Source organism: Osmerus mordax, chromosome 1 (assembly GCF_038355195.1).
Source record: "Osmerus mordax isolate fOsmMor3 chromosome 1, fOsmMor3.pri, whole genome shotgun sequence".
Lineage (NCBI taxonomy): Eukaryota > Metazoa > Chordata > Actinopteri > Osmeriformes > Osmeridae > Osmerus > Osmerus mordax.
Window position 1 is genome coordinate 1,548,703 of NC_090050.1, and position 27,493 is coordinate 1,576,195.

Sequence of the window (27,493 nt, forward strand, 5' to 3'; positions counted from 1 at the left end):
TCATTCTGACCCATCAGTCATTGTGACCCACCATCGTATTGCGACAACTTTACCGCATACAAAAACAAAGTGAAGCATTTTCTGTTAACCGTTGGGCTGTCTCAGACCCCCCACATTGTGAAGGTTAAAATAAAAATATTTGTATTTGTTTTTGTATTGGGTAAAATTTGGTAAACACAACGATGGTTCGTTATGAGCAGGAAAAGAGGTGGTGACGAATAGCGGACTGTTCATACTCCATGCATGCTGGGTCCTCACCTCTGGAGAGAGCGAGACTGTTTGCGATTGCAAACAGCCCACAATCTGAGCTGCCTCTCTGCTGCTGGACATCAGGCCACTGCAGTCGAACCTGGAGACCTGGGAAAGACAGAAGACCAGTTATTAGAGAAATGAACTCCTGGGTTGTGCTGTGACCAGAGGAGTCATAAACATTAACTGTACCTACCTTGCAGTTGATGTTACTTACCGTTACCCAGTGGTTCGCACAAACATTTAAAATCTGAACAAACCCCTGGGTTGATGCAGGCACAGAGGAGAGGAAGGCGAGGGATGCTGTGGCGTAGAGGCCTCCTACATGGGGATGTTGTGCCTGTAAGAGAGCCTGGGAGTGGTCAATGGAAACATCATCCAGCCAACAACATGGGGAGAGAACTGTGGCCCTTAGTACCTCCACCATGCTCAGTGAAGCTGGACAGGCCAACCCCCGCTTAACACCTGTGATGATGACATCATCACAGTCCTGAACATCCTGAGAGAAGACAAATTGATTATTAACATGCTAGGCATTAACAACCTCATGTTTGATTAAAAAAAATTATAGTGATATAAAGCAGTCGTTCTCAAAGTGTGGTCCGCGTACCACTGGTGGTCTGCCAGTGCCCCCCTAGTGGTCCGCGACGGCCACAAGTATATTATTGCAACATTTCTAACATACAACTCAGAACGAAGAGAACACAGTCAGTAGCCTAATCTATTAAAGATTATTATACGGCTCTTCAGAATGTTCCAAAAAGTTAATTCTAAAACTGGTTGTTCCAATCCTTGATTGTGATTGGCTATATCGCGTTCCATGCCGTTGTAAAATCCAGCATTACCTTTCAAGTTGTCCTCATAACATTCTATTATAACTATGGTGGGCATAGATTAATTTTTTTAATTTAGATTAATCTCACTGTAATCTTGGAATTAAGATTAATCTAGATTAAAGTGGGTCATTTGAATTCCACCGAAGGCATTCAGATAATGTGTGCTACCCAAATAATGACTAAAAGTAAGTCTTTTAGAACGGGTTTCTCAAGCCAGGTGGCGCATTAGACCAGGGGCTCATCTCCTGTTTCCAAAATGCATCACAAACTGCTTGAGAAAGCTGTTCTACTATGATAATTGGTGATGAAAATAAATTATGTTCAATAAGATGTACTTGTGTTTACTAACTGTTTATTCAGTTAAATATGATTTTTGGCTGATAGAGCTGTGCTGACGGGCTTGCCTTGGTTGCACTCACACATAGTAGTTTGACGACGACTCTTCCCCTGCGTGTGACAATCAGGTCCCCCTGTCTCAGATCAGCATCACCAGAGTACTAAGAGGGCACTCCCTCTTCACACCTGCAAACAATGAAACCAATCAGTCCACTCCCTTCTGCTCTGTATTTAAGACAGTCACTCCCTTCACTCTGTGCTGAGTCTTGTTAACGTTATAGTGACATTTCTATGCAATATACAGATAGACCCTGTGATATACTGATCTTGTTTTTGCCCCTGACCTCGTATCTGCTCCACCTGAACTATTCCTAGACGCCGTGATCCAGACCTGTGCCTGTCCTGTGGAACCTGACCAAGCCTTGCCTTCATTGCTCAGTCCGCCCCTGTTTGACCTACGCCAGTGACCTGACTACCCTTTTGGATTTCCTCTCTGGCTCTGATAACTGTGTATGACCCCTGCTTGTCCGACCACACCTCAATAAACTTGCACTTGGATCCAGTACCCGTTGTCTTGGGAGTCTGTCCGTTACACTGCGCTACATCAGTGCGGCATCTTCCGCATTAACTAAGGGATGCTTTGCGTTTAGGTGGTATTTGAGACTGGAAGAACTCCTACAGTAAACTAATTCCGCATTGCACAAGGTGCAAACAACCTGAGGCCCCGTTTACACGGAGGAAAAACGCATATATTTTCATGCGGTTTGGCCTTTCATTTACACGAAAACAGAGGTTTTATCACGAAAAACTATCTTTTCTAAAAACTACGGCCAAAGTGGAGATTTCTGAAAACTCTGTTTTTGTGTTGGCGTGTGCACTAGGTTAAACGGAGTTTTAGGTTCTCAAACGTCACAGTATGTGACTAAAAATGCATCACGTCATGTGAGCGTCCTGTTTGTAGTAATGTAATGGGGTCATTTATTTGTGAATCGCGTTACATTTATGAATCATGAAATATATTTGTGCAAAGCGTTACATTTATTTGTAAATCATCCAAACAAATGAACCTCGCGCCATATTTACTATTGAAAGGAAAAGGAAGTTGATTGTGTTATTCGTAGTTGTTGATTTTGAGAATTCTGATTGGTTTGCATGGCTTTATCCTTCTCGTTACACTGCCGCCTACAGGTTTGGCATAGTTATGATAGCGCTCTGGGGCGTATTTATGCGGGTTAATGTAAACAGAAACATTTTTGAAAACGATCTTGTGTGTACGACGTTATTTTTGAAAACGGAGGGGCAGAAATATTCGTTTCTGTAAATACCTGGCTATGTGTAAACGTGGCCTTAGTCTTGTCGAGGTTTCCATTGGGAAGCTTCTTAAAAATACATTTTCCCTGAAGCAAACCCGGCGGCTTCATAGCTGCATCCATGTTAGCACGTCTCGTTTGATGTGGTAATTTCATACACAAGGCATACACACAGGTTCGAAGACTCGTTCTCGCCCCCTACAGTGCAATTCGGCTAGGTATACATCCGCGCAAAAATATCAAGGTGAAAGTCATCATAGCTTGCGTAGTATAGACCCAGCTCCCAACCCAACTTTGAGAATAGATTAACGGAAATATTTTTTTTATTGCGCGATAAGAGTCTCACGTTAACGCCGATAACGGCCCACCACTAATATATATATATATTTCATTTCTCACCTACACCATTGTCATAATAAAAAAACGTGAGGTATCGGTGTTTGGTATCGGGGGTATTTTTACGAGTACAAGTACTTGAGCTTAGGATCGGGCCCGATACCCATATTAGTATCGGTATCGGTGCATCCCCAAATTAATAATAATAATAAAACTAACGAAAACAATAGGTTCCTTCCTACCGGAGAAACCCTAATTACACATGCAACATTAGTCAGAGGGCTAAGTAGGCCTACTTTCTTAGCTAGGCTAAGTAGTTTCTACAACTAGCTATTTAGCTACTTGTATTAGGCTAGGTCAGCCTTTTCATATGACATTATATTTGTAATGATTTACCTGTCTGGTTAGGATGATATCAATAAAGACAAGATGATGAAACAATTGTTGGGTTTAGTTCTACCTCCGGTAGGGGTATCTAAAAAATGTGGGGTCAGTAGCAGGGTCGGACTGGGACCGAAAAACAGCCCGGCCCGCCCTCCACTTTCTTCCTTACTTTCTTTTTCCATACTTGTCTCTGTTTCTGCATTTGCTATTTGATGTTGCAAAAGAATAATAATCAGTAAACTATATTCAATAATGACAATCAATTCAACAAACTAATTTCCATATAATAAGCCTGTTAACAGACTGACTATTGTGTACAGTTGCAGTGCTGCACCTGTCAAAGTCTCTCCACTGGCCCCTGTCACCACAGCAGCCTCCATCTCTTTCCCTGTGTCACCTGTGCCTGCTTGAATACACAGAACAGAAAATCAAGACAATTGCATTTGAGCCACATAGCACATTTATTATTTAAATCCAAAAAACATGTTGAGCATATTTAGATGAGTACCTTTTTCTCTTGGCCATTTCTTTTACTTCATTTAAAATGTATAGCCTATATATTGGCTAACAGTAATACCAAATGTATAATGTTTTTAGAAAAATTTAAACAATATGGTTTGGAATGATATTTGAATGTTCTAAATGTCGAAAATACAGCTGCTTGCACCTGTCGCCTCTGGTACAGCCGCATCTTCGGACTGCAAACTCTCTCCTCCTCCGTCTTTTGATTTATTCTATACTTCTACATTGTGCAGCATTTGCTTGCAGTGCCCGTTGTTTTGTTTTTATCTCCAGCTTTTTCAGCGCCACCTTTTTCTCCTCTTCTTTTCCTTTCCATTTCTTTGCTAAAGAAATGGATGATTTTAGCTCAAATAGCTCCAACGAATTGGATGTACCCGGAAAACGATTGATTTTTGACCAATCGTGATCTGTAAAATGGACGGTCACGGACAAGTGCACCGTTCAAGTTTACACGGGGGAAATGCCCACCCCCACCCTTTGGATTTTGGATCACTCCAGTTAAACAGTTGCTTGGTATTAAGGCCGTCCTCAAAGTGAGCGTAAACTATTAGGATTTTTTTTTCTTGATTAGTGCCGTGGCCGTAGACCGGCCGTTCAGGAAACCTCCCGAGTCTCCCGATGGCCAGTCCGACCCTGGTCAGTAGGACCGCCACTGGACAGAACACCCTGATTTGTGATGCTATATTTAGGATTCCTCCGTCAGGTGAACCTTATTGTAATTGTTGTTATTATTAGGTACCTCCGGTAGGAGGGAACCTATTGTTATTGTTGGTATTCTTATTAGGTTCCTCCGGTAGGAGGGAACCTATTGTTATTGTTGGTATTCTTATTAGGTTCCTCCGGTAGGAGGGAACCTATTGTTATTGTTGGTATTCTTATTATTATTATTATTATTTTTATTCTCCTTGCGCCCCAATATCTCAAAAAGTCCCTGGTCATAAATTTTCGAATTTGGCACATTGATACTACATCCAAGTGGGTACCCCCACACCAAATATGGGCCACATCGGACCATAGGGGGCGCCACAGGCCACGCCCAAAAGTCCGATTTTCAAAGTGATGGCATTTCCACCCCATTGCTCCAATTCTTTTGAAACTTGGTGTGCATGCCTCATTTTTCATGAGGAACAAAAAAGCCTCAAGGACCCATAAGGTTTGCCATGATGGATTTTCCTGTACTGTGATAATTTGGGAAAACCTTCAAAATTCCTCTTCTCTTGAACCAAAGGTGAAGTTTACTTGAAATTTGGTACAGATATGTATCATTGACGTATTTAAAAACGTTACTTAAGGCAATTGAATCAAGTACAAAATGGCTGAAATGGGTGTATTTATGTAAATGTCCACATTGCCTCAATATGTTTGTGTCACTAAATCAAATGTATTTTTGAAGGATGGTTCAAACCTAATAGGCTTTAAGGTGACATGCCCCTGAAGTCCCATGCAAAGTTTCACCTTGATATGTTGAAATATGACTGAATTACAGCTGTTTGAACTTCGACCAAATCTGACAATGCTCGCCATTGGAGAAACAGCTTTTTTTATTATCCAGTTTTTTGTAATCCCTGTCTGGGAATGTCTCAATTGGCTGAGATGTTGTGCTGGTAAGCAAAGGGTTGTAGGTTCAAAACCAGTCAGAGTCATAGTTTTAAATTTTTTATTCTGACAAAACGGTTTCTAGTCTTCCGATCAATCCTCCGGTTGTAAAAACATAGCAATGCGTGTTTATTTGAGCCCATCACAACACTCTGATAATCTGTTTAGCGAGACTGTGTAAACCACTGCAAAACAAGCCAGGTTCACCACAGTATCTAACTACTTGTAGTCTACGCATGGTAGAGATAACTCTAATGAAGTAAATTGATTGTTCAGGTGGATCCCTTGCCTGTTGCACAAATTCATTTCAGTAACCCAAGCCAGGACACATTCCCACTAATGCTAGGCATGATTTAAAATTCCCTTCCATGACAAGTTATGGCACTCCAAACAACCTGTTTAAAAAAACGATGAGAAAGTTATTCTTTACAGCAGCAACCAGTCATCCCGTTGTCCGTTTTTATAGGAAATGTACAAGCAGTTTCAACTTAGGCTGAATCTAACAACGCTTACCACAGGAGAAACAGCTTACTTTTTTATACAGTAACTGAACATGACAATATTCAACACTGAGAATAGCTCAATGGGCTGGGATGTTGACCTGTAAAGTATAAGGTCGTAGGTTGGAATCCAGCCATAGTCGTTTGGCCTGTCATAATTTTGATTATCTGTTTAGTTCAACAGGATGACATCTTTCTGAAGTACCACAAACAATTTCACCTTGGTATGTCAAAATATGATTGAATTATAGCTGTTTCAACGTTGGCTGAATCTAACAACGCTTAACACAGGAGAAACACCTTACTTTTTTATACAGTAACTGAACATGACAATATTCAACACTGAGAATAGCTCAATGGGCTGGCATGGTGACCTGTAAAGTATAAGGTAGTTGGTTGGAATCCAGCCATTATCTTTTGGCCTGTCATAATTTTGATTATCTGTTTAGTTAAACAGGATGACATCATTCTGAAATACCATGCACAATTTCATGCAACTTCACCTTGAAATGTCAACCGTTTCTTAACCTTTGTCCAAAAGCTGACCAAAGCTAATACTCTGCCCTTTCTATTCATACAATCTCAACAGTTGGTGTGTAGCAGAGAGGATAGAGAGACTGATTTGTAACATTATGCTCATGAGTTCAAATCCCCACTCAGCCTGTTGTTGGCCAAACATGAAGTAGTTTTGCTCCCTTGTTGTCCAACTCTCGATCTTCTGCAGTGTACATGTTTATAATATTTTGCCATTTTGCGGAGGAACCCGCATCGCTGCTTGCAGCTATATTTATTATTATTTTTCTTCTCCTTGCACCCCAACATCTCAAAAATTCCCTGGTCATAAATTTTCTAATTTGGCACATTGATACTACATCCAAGTGGGTACCCCCACACCAAATATGGGCCACATCGGACCATAGGGGGCGCCACAGGCCACGCCCAAAAGTCCGATTTTCAAAGTGATGGCATTTCCACCCCATTGCTCCAATTCTTTTGAAACTTGGTGTGCATGCCTCATTTTTCATGAGGAACAAAAAAGCCTCAAGGACCCATAAGGTTTGCCATGATGGATTTTCCTGTACTGTGATAATTTGGGAAAACCTTCAAAATTCCTCTTCTCTTGAACCAAAGGTGAAGTTTACTTGAAATTTGGTACAGATATGTATCATTGACGTATTTAAAAACGTTACTTAAGGCAATTGAATCAAGTACAAAATGGCTGAAATGGGTGTATTTATGTAAATGTCCACATTGCCTCAATATGTTTGTGTCACTAAATCAAATGTATTTTTGAAGGATGGTTCAAACCTAATAGGCTTTAAGGTGACATGCCCCTGAAGTCCCATGCAAAGTTTCACCTTGATATGTTGAAATATGACTGAATTACAGCTGTTTGAACTTCGACCAAATCTGACAATGCTCGCCATTGGAGAAACAGCTTTTTTTATTATCCAGTTTTTTGTAATCCCTGTCTGGGAATGTCTCAATTGGCTGAGATGTTGTGCTGGTAAGCAAAGGGTTGTAGGTTCAAAACCAGTCAGAGTCATAGTTTTAAATTTTTTATTCTGACAAAACGGTTTCTAGTCTTCCGATCAATCCTCCGGTTGTAAAAACATAGCAATGCGTGTTTATTTGAGCCCATCACAACACTCTGATAATCTGTTTAGCGAGACTGTGTAAACCACTGCAAAACAAGCCAGGTTCACCACAGTATCTAACTACTTGTAGTCTACGCATGGTAGAGATAACTCTAATGAAGTAAATTGATTGTTCAGGTGGATCCCTTGCCTGTTGCACAAATTCATTTCAGTAACCCAAGCCAGGACACATTCCCACTAATGCTAGGCATGATTTAAAATTCCCTTCCATGACAAGTTATGGCACTCCAAACAACCTGTTTAAAAAAACGATGAGAAAGTTATTCTTTACAGCAGCAACCAGTCATCCCGTTGTCCGTTTTTATAGGAAATGTACAAGCAGTTTCAACTTAGGCTGAATCTAACAACGCTTACCACAGGAGAAACAGCTTACTTTTTTATACAGTAACTGAACATGACAATATTCAACACTGAGAATAGCTCAATGGGCTGGGATGTTGACCTGTAAAGTATAAGGTCGTAGGTTGGAATCCAGCCATAGTCGTTTGGCCTGTCATAATTTTGATTATCTGTTTAGTTCAACAGGATGATATCTTTCTGAAGTACCACAAACAATTTCACCTTGGTATGTCAAAATATGATTGAATTATAGCTGTTTCAACGTTGGCTGAATCTAACAACGCTTAACACAGGAGAAACACCTTACTTTTTTATACAGTAACTGAACATGACAATATTCAACACTGAGAATAGCTCAATGGGCTGGCATGGTGACCTGTAAAGTATAAGGTAGTTGGTTGGAATCCAGCCATTATCTTTTGGCCTGTCATAATTTTGATTATCTGTTTAGTTAAACAGGATGACATCATTCTGAAATACCATGCACAATTTCATGCAACTTCACCTTGAAATGTCAACCGTTTCTTAACCTTTGTCCAAAAGCTGACCAAAGCTAATACTCTGCCCTTTCTATTCTACAATCTCAACGGTTGGTGTGTAGCAGAGAGGATAGAGAGACTGATTTGTAACATTATGCTCATGAGTTCAAATCCCCACTCAGCCTGTTGTTGGCCAAACATGAAGTAGTTTTGCTCCCTTGTTGTCCAACTCTCGATCTTCTGCAGTGTACATGTTTATAATATTTTGCCATTTTGCGGAGGAACCCGCATCGCTGCTTGCAGCTATATTTATTATTATTTTTCTTCTCCTTGCGCCCCAACATCTCAAAAATTCCCTGGTCATAAATTTTCTAATTTGGCACATTGATACTACATCCAAGTGGGTACCCCCACACCAAATATGGGCCACATCGGACCATAGGGGGCGCCACAGGCTACGCCCAAAAGTCCGATTTTGAAATTTGGTACAGATATGTATCATTGACGTATTTAAAAACGTTACTTAAGGCAATTGAATCAAGTACAAAATGGCTGAAATGGGTGTATTTATGTAAATGTCCACATTGCCTCAATATGTTTGTGTCACTAAATCAAATGTATTTTTGAAGGATGGTTCAAACCTAATAGGCTTTAAGGTGACATGCCCCTGAAGTCCCATGCAAAGTTTCACCTTGATATGTTGAAATATGACTGAATTACAGCTGTTTGAACTTCGACCAAATCTGACAATGCTCGCCATTGGAGAAACAGCTTTTTTTATTATCCAGTTTTTTGTAATCCCTGTCTGGGAATGTCTCAATTGGCTGAGATGTTGTGCTGGTAAGCAAAGGGTTGTAGGTTCAAAACCAGTCAGAGTCATAGTTTTAAATTTTTTATTCTGACAAAACGGTTTCTAGTCTTCCGATCAATCCTCCGGTTGTAAAAACATAGCAATGCGTGTTTATTTGAGCCCATCACAACACTCTGATAATCTGTTTAGCGAGACTGTGTAAACCACTGCAAAACAAGCCAGGTTCACCACAGTATCTAACTACTTGTAGTCTACGCATGGTAGAGATAACTCTAATGAAGTAAATTGATTGTTCAGGTGGATCCCTTGCCTGTTGCACAAATTCATTTCAGTAACCCAAGCCAGGACACATTCCCACTAATGCTAGGCATGATTTAAAATTCCCTTCCATGACAAGTTATGGCACTCCAAACAACCTGTTTAAAAAAACGATGAGAAAGTTATTCTTTACAGCAGCAACCAGTCATCCCGTTGTCCGTTTTTATAGGAAATGTACAAGCAGTTTCAACTTAGGCTGAATCTAACAACGCTTACCACAGGAGAAACAGCTTACTTTTTTATACAGTAACTGAACATGACAATATTCAACACTGAGAATAGCTCAATGGGCTGGGATGTTGACCTGTAAAGTATAAGGTCGTAGGTTGGAATCCAGCCATAGTCGTTTGGCCTGTCATAATTTTGATTATCTGTTTAGTTCAACAGGATGACATCTTTCTGAAGTACCACAAACAATTTCACCTTGGTATGTCAAAATATGATTGAATTATAGCTGTTTCAACGTTGGCTGAATCTAACAACGCTTAACACAGGAGAAACACCTTACTTTTTTATACAGTAACTGAACATGACAATATTCAACACTGAGAATAGCTCAATGGGCTGGCATGGTGACCTGTAAAGTATAAGGTAGTTGGTTGGAATCCAGCCATTATCTTTTGGCCTGTCATAATTTTGATTATCTGTTTAGTTAAACAGGATGACATCATTCTGAAATACCATGCACAATTTCATGCAACTTCACCTTGAAATGTCAACCGTTTCTTAACCTTTGTCCAAAAGCTGACCAAAGCTAATACTCTGCCCTTTCTATTCTACAATCTCAACGGTTGGTGTGTAGCAGAGAGGATAGAGAGACTGATTTGTAACATTATGCTCATGAGTTCAAATCCCCACTCAGCCTGTTGTTGGCCAAACATGAAGTAGTTTTGCTCCCTTGTTGTCCAACTCTCGATCTTCTGCAGTGTACATGTTTATAATATTTTGCCATTTTGCGGAGGAACCCGCATCGCTGCTTGCAGCTATATTTATTATTATTTTTCTTCTCCTTGCGCCCCAACATCTCAAAAATTCCCTGGTCATAAATTTTCTAATTTGGCACATTGATACTACATCCAAGTGGGTACCCCCACACCAAATATGGGCCACATCGGACCATAGGGGGCGCCACAGGCTACGCCCAAAAGTCCGATTTTGAAATTTGGTACAGATATGTATCATTGACGTATTTAAAAACGTTACTTAAGGCAATTGAATCAAGTACAAAATGGCTGAAATGGGTGTATTTATGTAAATGTCCACATTGCCTCAATATGTTTGTGTCACTAAATCAAATGTATTTTTGAAGGATGGTTCAAACCTAATAGGCTTTAAGGTGACATGCCCCTGAAGTCCCATGCAAAGTTTCACCTTGATATGTTGAAATATGACTGAATTACAGCTGTTTGAACTTCGACCAAATCTGACAATGCTCGCCATTGGAGAAACAGCTTTTTTTATTATCCAGTTTTTTGTAATCCCTGTCTGGGAATGTCTCAATTGGCTGAGATGTTGTGCTGGTAAGCAAAGGGTTGTAGGTTCAAAACCAGTCAGAGTCATAGTTTTAAATTTTTTATTCTGACAAAACGGTTTCTAGTCTTCCGATCAATCCTCCGGTTGTAAAAACATAGCAATGCGTGTTTATTTGAGCCCATCACAACACTCTGATAATCTGTTTAGCGAGACTGTGTAAACCACTGCAAAACAAGCCAGGTTCACCACAGTATCTAACTACTTGTAGTCTACGCATGGTAGAGATAACTCTAATGAAGTAAATTGATTGTTCAGGTGGATCCCTTGCCTGTTGCACAAATTCATTTCAGTAACCCAAGCCAGGACACATTCCCACTAATGCTAGGCATGATTTAAAATTCCCTTCCATGACAAGTTATGGCACTCCAAACAACCTGTTTAAAAAAACGATGAGAAAGTTATTCTTTACAGCAGCAACCAGTCATCCCGTTGTCCGTTTTTATAGGAAATGTACAAGCAGTTTCAACTTAGGCTGAATCTAACAACGCTTACCACAGGAGAAACAGCTTACTTTTTTATACAGTAACTGAACATGACAATATTCAACACTGAGAATAGCTCAATGGGCTGGGATGTTGACCTGTAAAGTATAAGGTCGTAGGTTGGAATCCAGCCATAGTCGTTTGGCCTGTCATAATTTTGATTATCTGTTTAGTTCAACAGGATGACATCTTTCTGAAGTACCACAAACAATTTCACCTTGGTATGTCAAAATATGATTGAATTATAGCTGTTTCAACGTTGGCTGAATCTAACAACGCTTAACACAGGAGAAACACCTTACTTTTTTATACAGTAACTGAACATGACAATATTCAACACTGAGAATAGCTCAATGGGCTGGCATGGTGACCTGTAAAGTATAAGGTAGTTGGTTGGAATCCAGCCATTATCTTTTGGCCTGTCATAATTTTGATTATCTGTTTAGTTAAACAGGATGACATCATTCTGAAATACCATGCACAATTTCATGCAACTTCACCTTGAAATGTCAACCGTTTCTTAACCTTTGTCCAAAAGCTGACCAAAGCTAATACTCTGCCCTTTCTATTCTACAATCTCAACGGTTGGTGTGTAGCAGAGAGGATAGAGAGACTGATTTGTAACATTATGCTCATGAGTTCAAATCCCCACTCAGCCTGTTGTTGGCCAAACATGAAGTAGTTTTGCTCCCTTGTTGTCCAACTCTCGATCTTCTGCAGTGTACATGTTTATAATATTTTGCCATTTTGCGGAGGAACCCGCATCGCTGCTTGCAGCTATATTTATTATTATTTTTCTTCTCCTTGCGCCCCAACATCTCAAAAATTCCCTGGTCATAAATTTTCTAATTTGGCACATTGATACTACATCCAAGTGGGTACCCCCACACCAAATATGGGCCACATCGGACCATAGGGGGCGCCACAGGCTACGCCCAAAAGTCCGATTTTGAAATTTGGTACAGATATGTATCATTGACGTATTTAAAAACGTTACTTAAGGCAATTGAATCAAGTACAAAATGGCTGAAATGGGTGTATTTATGTAAATGTCCACATTGCCTCAATATGTTTGTGTCACTAAATCAAATGTATTTTTGAAGGATGGTTCAAACCTAATAGGCTTTAAGGTGACATGCCCCTGAAGTCCCATGCAAAGTTTCACCTTGATATGTTGAAATATGACTGAATTACAGCTGTTTGAACTTCGACCAAATCTGACAATGCTCGCCATTGGAGAAACAGCTTTTTTTATTATCCAGTTTTTTGTAATCCCTGTCTGGGAATGTCTCAATTGGCTGAGATGTTGTGCTGGTAAGCAAAGGGTTGTAGGTTCAAAACCAGTCAGAGTCATAGTTTTAAATTTTTTATTCTGACAAAACGGTTTCTAGTCTTCCGATCAATCCTCCGGTTGTAAAAACATAGCAATGCGTGTTTATTTGAGCCCATCACAACACTCTGATAATCTGTTTAGCGAGACTGTGTAAACCACTGCAAAACAAGCCAGGTTCACCACAGTATCTAACTACTTGTAGTCTACGCATGGTAGAGATAACTCTAATGAAGTAAATTGATTGTTCAGGTGGATCCCTTGCCTGTTGCACAAATTCATTTCAGTAACCCAAGCCAGGACACATTCCCACTAATGCTAGGCATGATTTAAAATTCCCTTCCATGACAAGTTATGGCACTCCAAACAACCTGTTTAAAAAAACGATGAGAAAGTTATTCTTTACAGCAGCAACCAGTCATCCCGTTGTCCGTTTTTATAGGAAATGTACAAGCAGTTTCAACTTAGGCTGAATCTAACAACGCTTACCACAGGAGAAACAGCTTACTTTTTTATACAGTAACTGAACATGACAATATTCAACACTGAGAATAGCTCAATGGGCTGGGATGTTGACCTGTAAAGTATAAGGTCGTAGGTTGGAATCCAGCCATAGTCGTTTGGCCTGTCATAATTTTGATTATCTGTTTAGTTCAACAGGATGACATCTTTCTGAAGTACCACAAACAATTTCACCTTGGTATGTCAAAATATGATTGAATTATAGCTGTTTCAACGTTGGCTGAATCTAACAACGCTTAACACAGGAGAAACACCTTACTTTTTTATACAGTAACTGAACATGACAATATTCAACACTGAGAATAGCTCAATGGGCTGGCATGGTGACCTGTAAAGTATAAGGTAGTTGGTTGGAATCCAGCCATTATCTTTTGGCCTGTCATAATTTTGATTATCTGTTTAGTTAAACAGGATGACATCATTCTGAAATACCATGCACAATTTCATGCAACTTCACCTTGAAATGTCAACCGTTTCTTAACCTTTGTCCAAAAGCTGACCAAAGCTAATACTCTGCCCTTTCTATTCTACAATCTCAACGGTTGGTGTGTAGCAGAGAGGATAGAGAGACTGATTTGTAACATTATGCTCATGAGTTCAAATCCCCACTCAGCCTGTTGTTGGCCAAACATGAAGTAGTTTTGCTCCCTTGTTGTCCAACTCTCGATCTTCTGCAGTGTACATGTTTATAATATTTTGCCATTTTGCGGAGGAACCCGCATCGCTGCTTGCAGCTATATTTATTATTATTTTTCTTCTCCTTGCGCCCCAACATCTCAAAAATTCCCTGGTCATAAATTTTCTAATTTGGCACATTGATACTACATCCAAGTGGGTACCCCCACACCAAATATGGGCCACATCGGACCATAGGGGGCGCCACAGGCTACGCCCAAAAGTCCGATTTTGAAATTTGGTACAGATATGTATCATTGACGTATTTAAAAACGTTACTTAAGGCAATTGAATCAAGTACAAAATGGCTGAAATGGGTGTATTTATGTAAATGTCCACATTGCCTCAATATGTTTGTGTCACTAAATCAAATGTATTTTTGAAGGATGGTTCAAACCTAATAGGCTTTAAGGTGACATGCCCCTGAAGTCCCATGCAAAGTTTCACCTTGATATGTTGAAATATGACTGAATTACAGCTGTTTGAACTTCGACCAAATCTGACAATGCTCGCCATTGGAGAAACAGCTTTTTTTATTATCCAGTTTTTTGTAATCCCTGTCTGGGAATGTCTCAATTGGCTGAGATGTTGTGCTGGTAAGCAAAGGGTTGTAGGTTCAAAACCAGTCAGAGTCATAGTTTTAAATTTTTTATTCTGACAAAACGGTTTCTAGTCTTCCGATCAATCCTCCGGTTGTAAAAACATAGCAATGCGTGTTTATTTGAGCCCATCACAACACTCTGATAATCTGTTTAGCGAGACTGTGTAAACCACTGCAAAACAAGCCAGGTTCACCACAGTATCTAACTACTTGTAGTCTACGCATGGTAGAGATAACTCTAATGAAGTAAATTGATTGTTCAGGTGGATCCCTTGCCTGTTGCACAAATTCATTTCAGTAACCCAAGCCAGGACACATTCCCACTAATGCTAGGCATGATTTAAAATTCCCTTCCATGACAAGTTATGGCACTCCAAACAACCTGTTTAAAAAAACGATGAGAAAGTTATTCTTTACAGCAGCAACCAGTCATCCCGTTGTCCGTTTTTATAGGAAATGTACAAGCAGTTTCAACTTAGGCTGAATCTAACAACGCTTACCACAGGAGAAACAGCTTACTTTTTTATACAGTAACTGAACATGACAATATTCAACACTGAGAATAGCTCAATGGGCTGGGATGTTGACCTGTAAAGTATAAGGTCGTAGGTTGGAATCCAGCCATAGTCGTTTGGCCTGTCATAATTTTGATTATCTGTTTAGTTCAACAGGATGACATCTTTCTGAAGTACCACAAACAATTTCACCTTGGTATGTCAAAATATGATTGAATTATAGCTGTTTCAACGTTGGCTGAATCTAACAACGCTTAACACAGGAGAAACACCTTACTTTTTTATACAGTAACTGAACATGACAATATTCAACACTGAGAATAGCTCAATGGGCTGGCATGGTGACCTGTAAAGTATAAGGTAGTTGGTTGGAATCCAGCCATTATCTTTTGGCCTGTCATAATTTTGATTATCTGTTTAGTTAAACAGGATGACATCATTCTGAAATACCATGCACAATTTCATGCAACTTCACCTTGAAATGTCAACCGTTTCTTAACCTTTGTCCAAAAGCTGACCAAAGCTAATACTCTGCCCTTTCTATTCATACAATCTCAACAGTTGGTGTGTAGCAGAGAGGATAGAGAGACTGATTTGTAACATTATGCTCATGAGTTCAAATCCCCACTCAGCCTGTTGTTGGCCAAACATGAAGTAGTTTTGCTCCCTTGTTGTCCAACTCTCGATCTTCTGCAGTGTACATGTTTATAATATTTTGCCATTTTGCGGAGGAACCCGCATCGCTGCTTGCAGCTATATTTATTATTATTTTTCTTCTCCTTGCACCCCAACATCTCAAAAATTCCCTGGTCATAAATTTTCTAATTTGGCACATTGATACTACATCCAAGTGGGTACCCCCACACCAAATATGGGCCACATCGGACCATAGGGGGCGCCACAGGCCACGCCCAAAAGTCCGATTTTCAAAGTGATGGCATTTCCACCCCATTGCTCCAATTCTTTTGAAACTTGGTGTGCATGCCTCATTTTTCATGAGGAACAAAAAAGCCTCAAGGACCCATAAGGTTTGCCATGATGGATTTTCCTGTACTGTGATAATTTGGGAAAACCTTCAAAATTCCTCTTCTCTTGAACCAAAGGTGAAGTGTACTTGAAATTTGGTACAGATATGTATCATTGACGTATTTAAAAACGTTACTTAAGGCAATTGAATCAAGTACAAAATGGCTGAAATGGGTGTATTTATGTAAATGTCCACATTGCCTCAATATGTTTGTGTCACTAAATCAAATGTATTTTTGAAGGATGGTTCAAACCTAATAGGCTTTAAGGTGACATGCCCCTGAAGTCCCATGCAAAGTTTCACCTTGATATGTTGAAATATGACTGAATTACAGCTGTTTGAACTTCGACCAAATCTGACAATGCTCGCCATTGGAGAAACAGCTTTTTTTATTATCCAGTTTTTTGTAATCCCTGTCTGGGAATGTCTCAATTGGCTGAGATGTTGTGCTGGTAAGCAAAGGGTTGTAGGTTCAAAACCAGTCAGAGTCATAGTTTTAAATTTTTTATTCTGACAAAACGGTTTCTAGTCTTCCGATCAATCCTCCGGTTGTAAAAACATAGCAATGCGTGTTTATTTGAGCCCATCACAACACTCTGATAATCTGTTTAGCGAGACTGTGTAAACCACTGCAAAACAAGCCAGGTTCACCACAGTATCTAACTACTTGTAGTCTACGCATGGTAGAGATAACTCTAATGAAGTAAATTGATTGTTCAGGTGGATCCCTTGCCTGTTGCACAAATTCATTTCAGTAACCCAAGCCAGGACACATTCCCACTAATGCTAGGCATGATTTAAAATTCCCTTCCATGACAAGTTATGGCACTCCAAACAACCTGTTTAAAAAAACGATGAGAAAGTTATTCTTTACAGCAGCAACCAGTCATCCCGTTGTCCGTTTTTATAGGAAATGTACAAGCAGTTTCAACTTAGGCTGAATCTAACAACGCTTACCACAGGAGAAACAGCTTACTTTTTTATACAGTAACTGAACATGACAATATTCAACACTGAGAATAGCTCAATGGGCTGGGATGTTGACCTGTAAAGTATAAGGTCGTAGGTTGGAATCCAGCCATAGTCGTTTGGCCTGTCATAATTTTGATTATCTGTTTAGTTCAACAGGATGACATCTTTCTGAAGTACCACAAACAATTTCACCTTGGTATGTCAAAATATGATTGAATTATAGCTGTTTCAACGTTGGCTGAATCTAACAACGCTTAACACAGGAGAAACACCTTACTTTTTTATACAGTAACTGAACATGACAATATTCAACACTGAGAATAGCTCAATGGGCTGGCATGGTGACCTGTAAAGTATAAGGTAGTTGGTTGGAATCCAGCCATTATCTTTTGGCCTGTCATAATTTTGATTATCTGTTTAGTTAAACAGGATGACATCATTCTGAAATACCATGCACAATTTCATGCAACTTCACCTTGAAATGTCAACCGTTTCTTAACCTTTGTCCAAAAGCTGACCAAAGCTAATACTCTGCCCTTTCTATTCATACAATCTCAACAGTTGGTGTGTAGCAGAGAGGATAGAGAGACTGATTTGTAACATTATGCTCATGAGTTCAAATCCCCACTCAGCCTGTTGTTGGCCAAACATGAAGTAGTTTTGCTCCCTTGTTGTCCAACTCTCGATCTTCTGCAGTGTACATGTTTATAATATTTTGCCATTTTGCGGAGGAACCCGCATCGCTGCTTGCAGCTATATTTATTATTATTTTTCTTCTCCTTGCACCCCAACATCTCAAAAATTCCCTGGTCATAAATTTTCTAATTTGGCACATTGATACTACATCCAAGTGGGTACCCCCACACCAAATATGGGCCACATCGGACCATAGGGGGCGCCACAGGCCACGCCCAAAAGTCCGATTTTCAAAGTGATGGCATTTCCACCCCATTGCTCCAATTCTTTTGAAACTTGGTGTGCATGCCTCATTTTTCATGAGGAACAAAAAAGCCTCAAGGACCCATAAGGTTTGCCATGATGGATTTTCCTGTACTGTGATAATTTGGGAAAACCTTCAAAATTCCTCTTCTCTTGAACCAAAGGTGAAGTGTACTTGAAATTTGGTACAGATATGTATCATTGACGTATTTAAAAACGTTACTTAAGGCAATTGAATCAAGTACAAAATGGCTGAAATGGGTGTATTTATGTAAATGTCCACATTGCCTCAATATGTTTGTGTCACTAAATCAAATGTATTTTTGAAGGATGGTTCAAACCTAATAGGCTTTAAGGTGACATGCCCCTGAAGTCCCATGCAAAGTTTCACCTTGATATGTTGAAATATGACTGAATTACAGCTGTTTGAACTTCGACCAAATCTGACAATGCTCGCCATTGGAGAAACAGCTTTTTTTATTATCCAGTTTTTTGTAATCCCTGTCTGGGAATGTCTCAATTGGCTGAGATGTTGTGCTGGTAAGCAAAGGGTTGTAGGTTCAAAACCAGTCAGAGTCATAGTTTTAAATTTTTTATTCTGACAAAACGGTTTCTAGTCTTCCGATCAATCCTCCGGTTGTAAAAACATAGCAATGCGTGTTTATTTGAGCCCATCACAACACTCTGATAATCTGTTTAGCGAGACTGTGTAAACCACTGCAAAACAAGCCAGGTTCACCACAGTATCTAACTACTTGTAGTCTACGCATGGTAGAGATAACTCTAATGAAGTAAATTGATTGTTCAGGTGGATCCCTTGCCTGTTGCACAAATTCATTTCAGTAACCCAAGCCAGGACACATTCCCACTAATGCTAGGCATGATTTAAAATTCCCTTCCATGACAAGTTATGGCACTCCAAACAACCTGTTTAAAAAAACGATGAGAAAGTTATTCTTTACAGCAGCAACCAGTCATCCCGTTGTCCGTTTTTATAGGAAATGTACAAGCAGTTTCAACTTAGGCTGAATCTAACAACGCTTACCACAGGAGAAACAGCTTACTTTTTTATACAGTAACTGAACATGACAATATTCAACACTGAGAATAGCTCAATGGGCTGGGATGTTGACCTGTAAAGTATAAGGTCGTAGGTTGGAATCCAGCCATAGTCGTTTGGCCTGTCATAATTTTGATTATCTGTTTAGTTCAACAGGATGACATCTTTCTGAAGTACCACAAACAATTTCACCTTGGTATGTCAAAATATGATTGAATTATAGCTGTTTCAACGTTGGCTGAATCTAACAACGCTTAACACAGGAGAAACACCTTACTTTTTTATACAGTAACTGAACATGACAATATTCAACACTGAGAATAGCTCAATGGGCTGGCATGGTGACCTGTAAAGTATAAGGTAGTTGGTTGGAATCCAGCCATTATCTTTTGGCCTGTCATAATTTTGATTATCTGTTTAGTTAAACAGGATGACATCATTCTGAAATACCATGCACAATTTCATGCAACTTCACCTTGAAATGTCAACCGTTTCTTAACCTTTGTCCAAAAGCTGACCAAAGCTAATACTCTGCCCTTTCTATTCATACAATCTCAACAGTTGGTGTGTAGCAGAGAGGATAGAGAGACTGATTTGTAACATTATGCTCATGAGTTCAAATCCCCACTCAGCCTGTTGTTGGCCAAACATGAAGTAGTTTTGCTCCCTTGTTGTCCAACTCTCGATCTTCTGCAGTGTACATGTTTATAATATTTTGCCATTTTGCGGAGGAACCCGCATCGCTGCTTGCAGCTATATTTATTATTATTTTTCTTCTCCTTGCACCCCAACATCTCAAAAATTCCCTGGTCATAAATTTTCTAATTTGGCACATTGATACTACATCCAAGTGGGTACCCCCACACCAAATATGGGCCACATCGGACCATAGGGGGCGCCACAGGCCACGCCCAAAAGTCCGATTTTCAAAGTGATGGCATTTCCACCCCATTGCTCCAATTCTTTTGAAACTTGGTGTGCATGCCTCATTTTCCATGAGGAACAAAAAAGCCTCAAGGACCCATAAGGTTTGCCATGATGGATTTTCCTGTACTGTGATAATTTGGGAAAACCTTCAAAATTCCTCTTCTCTTGAACCAAAGGTGAAGTGTACTTGAAATTTGGTACAGATATGTATCATTGACGTATTTAAAAACGTTACTTAAGGCAATTGAATCAAGTACAAAATGGCTGAAATGGGTGTATTTATGTAAATGTCCACATTGCCTCAATATGTTTGTGTCACTAAATCAAATGTATTTTTGAAGGATGGTTCAAACCTAATAGGCTTTAAGGTGACATGCCCCTGAAGTCCCATGCAAAGTTTCACCTTGATATGTTGAAATATGACTGAATTACAGCTGTTTGAACTTCGACCAAATCTGACAATGCTCGCCATTGGAGAAACAGCTTTTTTTATTATCCAGTTTTTTGTAATCCCTGTCTGGGAATGTCTCAATTGGCTGAGATGTTGTGCTGGTAAGCAAAGGGTTGTAGGTTCAAAACCAGTCAGAGTCATAGTTTTAAATTTTTTATTCTGACAAAACGGTTTCTAGTCTTCCGATCAATCCTCCGGTTGTAAAAACATAGCAATGCGTGTTTATTTGAGCCCATCACAACACTCTGATAATCTGTTTAGCGAGACTGTGTAAACCACTGCAAAACAAGCCAGGTTCACCACAGTATCTAACTACTTGTAGTCTACGCATGGTAGAGATAACTCTAATGAAGTAAATTGATTGTTCAGGTGGATCCCTTGCCTGTTGCACAAATTCATTTCAGTAACCCAAGCCAGGACACATTCCCACTAATGCTAGGCATGATTTAAAATTCCCTTCCATGACAAGTTATGGCACTCCAAACAACCTGTTTAAAAAAACGATGAGAAAGTTATTCTTTACAGCAGCAACCAGTCATCCCGTTGTCCGTTTTTATAGGAAATGTACAAGCAGTTTCAACTTAGGCTGAATCTAACAACGCTTACCACAGGAGAAACAGCTTACTTTTTTATACAGTAACTGAACATGACAATATTCAACACTGAGAATAGCTCAATGGGCTGGGATGTTGACCTGTAAAGTATAAGGTCGTAGGTTGGAATCCAGCCATAGTCGTTTGGCCTGTCATAATTTTGATTATCTGTTTAGTTCAACAGGATGACATCTTTCTGAAGTACCACAAACAATTTCACCTTGGTATGTCAAAATATGATTGAATTATAGCTGTTTCAACGTTGGCTGAATCTAACAACGCTTAACACAGGAGAAACACCTTACTTTTTTATACAGTAACTGAACATGACAATATTCAACACTGAGAATAGCTCAATGGGCTGGCATGGTGACCTGTAAAGTATAAGGTAGTTGGTTGGAATCCAGCCATTATCTTTTGGCCTGTCATAATTTTGATTATCTGTTTAGTTAAACAGGATGACATCATTCTGAAATACCATGCACAATTTCATGCAACTTCACCTTGAAATGTCAACCGTTTCTTAACCTTTGTCCAAAAGCTGACCAAAGCTAATACTCTGCCCTTTCTATTCATACAATCTCGACAGTTGGTGTGTAGCAGAGAGGATAGAGAGACTGATTTGTAACATTATGCTCATGAGTTCAAATCCCCACTCAGCCTGTTGTTGGCCAAACATGAAGTAGTTTTGCTCCCTTGTTGTCCAACTCTCGATCTTCTGCAGTGTACATGTTTATAATATTTTGCCATTTTGCGGAGGAACCCGCATCGCTGCTTGCAGCTATATTTATTATTATTTTTCTTCTCCTTGCACCCCAACATCTCAAAAATTCCCTGGTCATAAATTTTCTAATTTGGCACATTGATACTACATCCAAGTGGGTACCCCCACACCAAATATGGGCCACATCGGACCATAGGGGGCGCCACAGGCCACGCCCAAAAGTCCGATTTTCAAAGTGATGGCATTTCCACCCCATTGCTCCAATTCTTTTGAAACTTGGTGTGCATGCCTCATTTTTCATGAGGAACAAAAAAGCCTCAAGGACCCATAAGGTTTGCCATGATGGATTTTCCTGTACTGTGATAATTTGGGAAAACCTTCAAAATTCCTCTTCTCTTGAACCAAAGGTGAAGTGTACTTGAAATTTGGTACAGATATGTATCATTGACGTATTTAAAAACGTTACTTAAGGCAATTGAATCAAGTACAAAATGGCTGAAATGGGTGTATTTATGTAAATGTCCACATTGCCTCAATATGTTTGTGTCACTAAATCAAATGTATTTTTGAAGGATGGTTCAAACCTAATAGGCTTTAAGGTGACATGCCCCTGAAGTCCCATGCAAAGTTTCACCTTGATATGTTGAAATATGACTGAATTACAGCTGTTTGAACTTCGACCAAATCTGACAATGCTCGCCATTGGAGAAACAGCTTTTTTTATTATCCAGTTTTTTGTAATCCCTGTCTGGGAATGTCTCAATTGGCTGAGATGTTGTGCTGGTAAGCAAAGGGTTGTAGGTTCAAAACCAGTCAGAGTCATAGTTTTAAATTTTTTATTCTGACAAAACGGTTTCTAGTCTTCCGATCAATCCTCCGGTTGTAAAAACATAGCAATGCGTGTTTATTTGAGCCCATCACAACACTCTGATAATCTGTTTAGCGAGACTGTGTAAACCACTGCAAAACAAGCCAGGTTCACCACAGTATCTAACTACTTGTAGTCTACGCATGGTAGAGATAACTCTAATGAAGTAAATTGATTGTTCAGGTGGATCCCTTGCCTGTTGCACAAATTCATTTCAGTAACCCAAGCCAGGACACATTCCCACTAATGCTAGGCATGATTTAAAATTCCCTTCCATGACAAGTTATGGCACTCCAAACAACCTGTTTAAAAAAACGATGAGAAAGTTATTCTTTACAGCAGCAACCAGTCATCCCGTTGTCCGTTTTTATAGGAAATGTACAAGCAGTTTCAACTTAGGCTGAATCTAACAACGCTTACCACAGGAGAAACAGCTTACTTTTTTATACAGTAACTGAACATGACAATATTCAACACTGAGAATAGCTCAATGGGCTGGGATGTTGACCTGTAAAGTATAAGGTCGTAGGTTGGAATCCAGCCATAGTCGTTTGGCCTGTCATAATTTTGATTATCTGTTTAGTTCAACAGGATGACATCTTTCTGAAGTACCACAAACAATTTCACCTTGGTATGTCAAAATATGATTGAATTATAGCTGTTTCAACGTTGGCTGAATCTAACAACGCTTAACACAGGAGAAACACCTTACTTTTTTATACAGTAACTGAACATGACAATATTCAACACTGAGAATAGCTCAATGGGCTGGCATGGTGACCTGTAAAGTATAAGGTAGTTGGTTGGAATCCAGCCATTATCTTTTGGCCTGTCATAATTTTGATTATCTGTTTAGTTAAACAGGATGACATCATTCTGAAATACCATGCACAATTTCATGCAACTTCACCTTGAAATGTCAACCGTTTCTTAACCTTTGTCCAAAAGCTGACCAAAGCTAATACTCTGCCCTTTCTATTCATACAATCTCAACAGTTGGTGTGTAGCAGAGAGGATAGAGAGACTGATTTGTAACATTATGCTCATGAGTTCAAATCCCCACTCAGCCTGTTGTTGGCCAAACATGAAGTAGTTTTGCTCCCTTGTTGTCCAACTCTCGATCTTCTGCAGTGTACATGTTTATAATATTTTGCCATTTTGCGGAGGAACCCGCATCGCTGCTTGCAGCTATATTTATTATTATTTTTCTTCTCCTTGCACCCCAACATCTCAAAAATTCCCTGGTCATAAATTTTCTAATTTGGCACATTGATACTACATCCAAGTGGGTACCCCCACACCAAATATGGGCCACATCGGACCATAGGGGGCGCCACAGGCCACGCCCAAAAGTCCGATTTTCAAAGTGATGGCATTTCCACCCCATTGCTCCAATTCTTTTGAAACTTGGTGTGCATGCCTCATTTTTCATGAGGAACAAAAAAGCCTCAAGGACCCATAAGGTTTGCCATGATGGATTTTCCTGTACTGTGATAATTTGGGAAAACCTTCAAAATTCCTCTTCTCTTGAACCAAAGGTGAAGTGTACTTGAAATTTGGTACAGATATGTATCATTGACGTATTTAAAAACGTTACTTAAGGCAATTGAATCAAGTACAAAATGGCTGAAATGGGTGTATTTATGTAAATGTCCACATTGCCTCAATATGTTTGTGTCACTAAATCAAATGTATTTTTGAAGGATGGTTCAAACCTAATAGGCTTTAAGGTGACATGCCCCTGAAGTCCCATGCAAAGTTTCACCTTGATATGTTGAAATATGACTGAATTACAGCTGTTTGAACTTCGACCAAATCTGACAATGCTCGCCATTGGAGAAACAGCTTTTTTTATTATCCAGTTTTTTGTAATCCCTGTCTGGGAATGTCTCAATTGGCTGAGATGTTGTGCTGGTAAGCAAAGGGTTGTAGGTTCAAAACCAGTCAGAGTCATAGTTTTAAATTTTTTATTCTGACAAAACGGTTTCTAGTCTTCCGATCAATCCTCCGGTTGTAAAAACATAGCAATGCGTGTTTATTTGAGCCCATCACAACACTCTGATAATCTGTTTAGCGAGACTGTGTAAACCACTGCAAAACAAGCCAGGTTCACCACAGTATCTAACTACTTGTAGTCTACGCATGGTAGAGATAACTCTAATGAAGTAAATTGATTGTTCAGGTGGATCCCTTGCCTGTTGCACAAATTCATTTCAGTAACCCAAGCCAGGACACATTCCCACTAATGCTAGGCATGATTTAAAATTCCCTTCCATGACAAGTTATGGCACTCCAAACAACCTGTTTAAAAAAACGATGAGAAAGTTATTCTTTACAGCAGCAACCAGTCATCCCGTTGTCCGTTTTTATAGGAAATGTACAAGCAGTTTCAACTTAGGCTGAATCTAACAACGCTTACCACAGGAGAAACAGCTTACTTTTTTATACAGTAACTGAACATGACAATATTCAACACTGAGAATAGCTCAATGGGCTGGGATGTTGACCTGTAAAGTATAAGGTCGTAGGTTGGAATCCAGCCATAGTCGTTTGGCCTGTCATAATTTTGATTATCTGTTTAGTTCAACAGGATGACATCTTTCTGAAGTACCACAAACAATTTCACCTTGGTATGTCAAAATATGATTGAATTATAGCTGTTTCAACGTTGGCTGAATCTAACAACGCTTAACACAGGAGAAACACCTTACTTTTTTATACAGTAACTGAACATGACAATATTCAACACTGAGAATAGCTCAATGGGCTGGCATGGTGACCTGTAAAGTATAAGGTAGTTGGTTGGAATCCAGCCATTATCTTTTGGCCTGTCATAATTTTGATTATCTGTTTAGTTAAACAGGATGACATCATTCTGAAATACCATGCACAATTTCATGCAACTTCACCTTGAAATGTCAACCGTTTCTTAACCTTTGTCCAAAAGCTGACCAAAGCTAATACTCTGCCCTTTCTATTCATACAATCTCAACAGTTGGTGTGTAGCAGAGAGGATAGAGAGACTGATTTGTAACATTATGCTCATGAGTTCAAATCCCCACTCAGCCTGTTGTTGGCCAAACATGAAGTAGTTTTGCTCCCTTGTTGTCCAACTCTCGATCTTCTGCAGTGTACATGTTTATAATATTTTGCCATTTTGCGGAGGAACCCGCATCGCTGCTTGCAGCTATATTTATTATTATTTTTCTTCTCCTTGCACCCCAACATCTCAAAAATTCCCTGGTCATAAATTTTCTAATTTGGCACATTGATACTACATCCAAGTGGGTACCCCCACACCAAATATGGGCCACATCGGACCATAGGGGGCGCCACAGGCCACGCCCAAAAGTCCGATTTTCAAAGTGATGGCATTTCCACCCCATTGCTCCAATTCTTTTGAAACTTGGTGTGCATGCCTCATTTTCCATGAGGAACAAAAAAGCCTCAAGGACCCATAAGGTTTGCCATGATGGATTTTCCTGTACTGTGATAATTTGGGAAAACCTTCAAAATTCCTCTTCTCTTGAACCAAAGGTGAAGTGTACTTGAAATTTGGTACAGATATGTATCATTGACGTATTTAAAAACGTTACTTAAGGCAATTGAATCAAGTACAAAATGGCTGAAATGGGTGTATTTATGTAAATGTCCACATTGCCTCAATATGTTTGTGTCACTAAATCAAATGTATTTTTGAAGGATGGTTCAAACCTAATAGGCTTTAAGGTGACATGCCCCTGAAGTCCCATGCAAAGTTTCACCTTGATATGTTGAAATATGACTGAATTACAGCTGTTTGAACTTCGACCAAATCTGACAATGCTCGCCATTGGAGAAACAGCTTTTTTTATTATCCAGTTTTTTGTAATCCCTGTCTGGGAATGTCTCAATTGGCTGAGATGTTGTGCTGGTAAGCAAAGGGTTGTAGGTTCAAAACCAGTCAGAGTCATAGTTTTAAATTTTTTATTCTGACAAAACGGTTTCTAGTCTTCCGATCAATCCTCCGGTTGTAAAAACATAGCAATGCGTGTTTATTTGAGCCCATCACAACACTCTGATAATCTGTTTAGCGAGACTGTGTAAACCACTGCAAAACAAGCCAGGTTCACCACAGTATCTAACTACTTGTAGTCTACGCATGGTAGAGATAACTCTAATGAAGTAAATTGATTGTTCAGGTGGATCCCTTGCCTGTTGCACAAATTCATTTCAGTAACCCAAGCCAGGACACATTCCCACTAATGCTAGGCATGATTTAAAATTCCCTTCCATGACAAGTTATGGCACTCCAAACAACCTGTTTAAAAAAACGATGAGAAAGTTATTCTTTACAGCAGCAACCAGTCATCCCGTTGTCCGTTTTTATAGGAAATGTACAAGCAGTTTCAACTTAGGCTGAATCTAACAACGCTTACCACAGGAGAAACAGCTTACTTTTTTATACAGTAACTGAACATGACAATATTCAACACTGAGAATAGCTCAATGGGCTGGGATGTTGACCTGTAAAGTATAAGGTCGTAGGTTGGAATCCAGCCATAGTCGTTTGGCCTGTCATAATTTTGATTATCTGTTTAGTTCAACAGGATGACATCTT

General features: G+C 39.5%; 1 protein-coding gene across 2 annotated transcripts in view; it reads left to right on the forward strand.

Moving 5' to 3' along the window:
- Window positions 1–27,493, forward strand: part of LOC136942599 (zinc finger protein 271-like) — a 118,771-nt gene that overhangs the window by 21,234 nt on the left and 70,044 nt on the right. The window contains exon 2 of one of the 2 annotated variants that reach the window (XM_067235594.1): window positions 4,559–4,565. The exons of the other annotated variant lie outside the window; for it this stretch is intronic. Coding sequence (XP_067091695.1) covers window positions 4,559–4,565 — 7 coding nt within the window. The remainder of the gene's footprint in view (window positions 1–4,558; window positions 4,566–27,493) is intronic. 2 annotated transcript variants of the gene reach the window in all.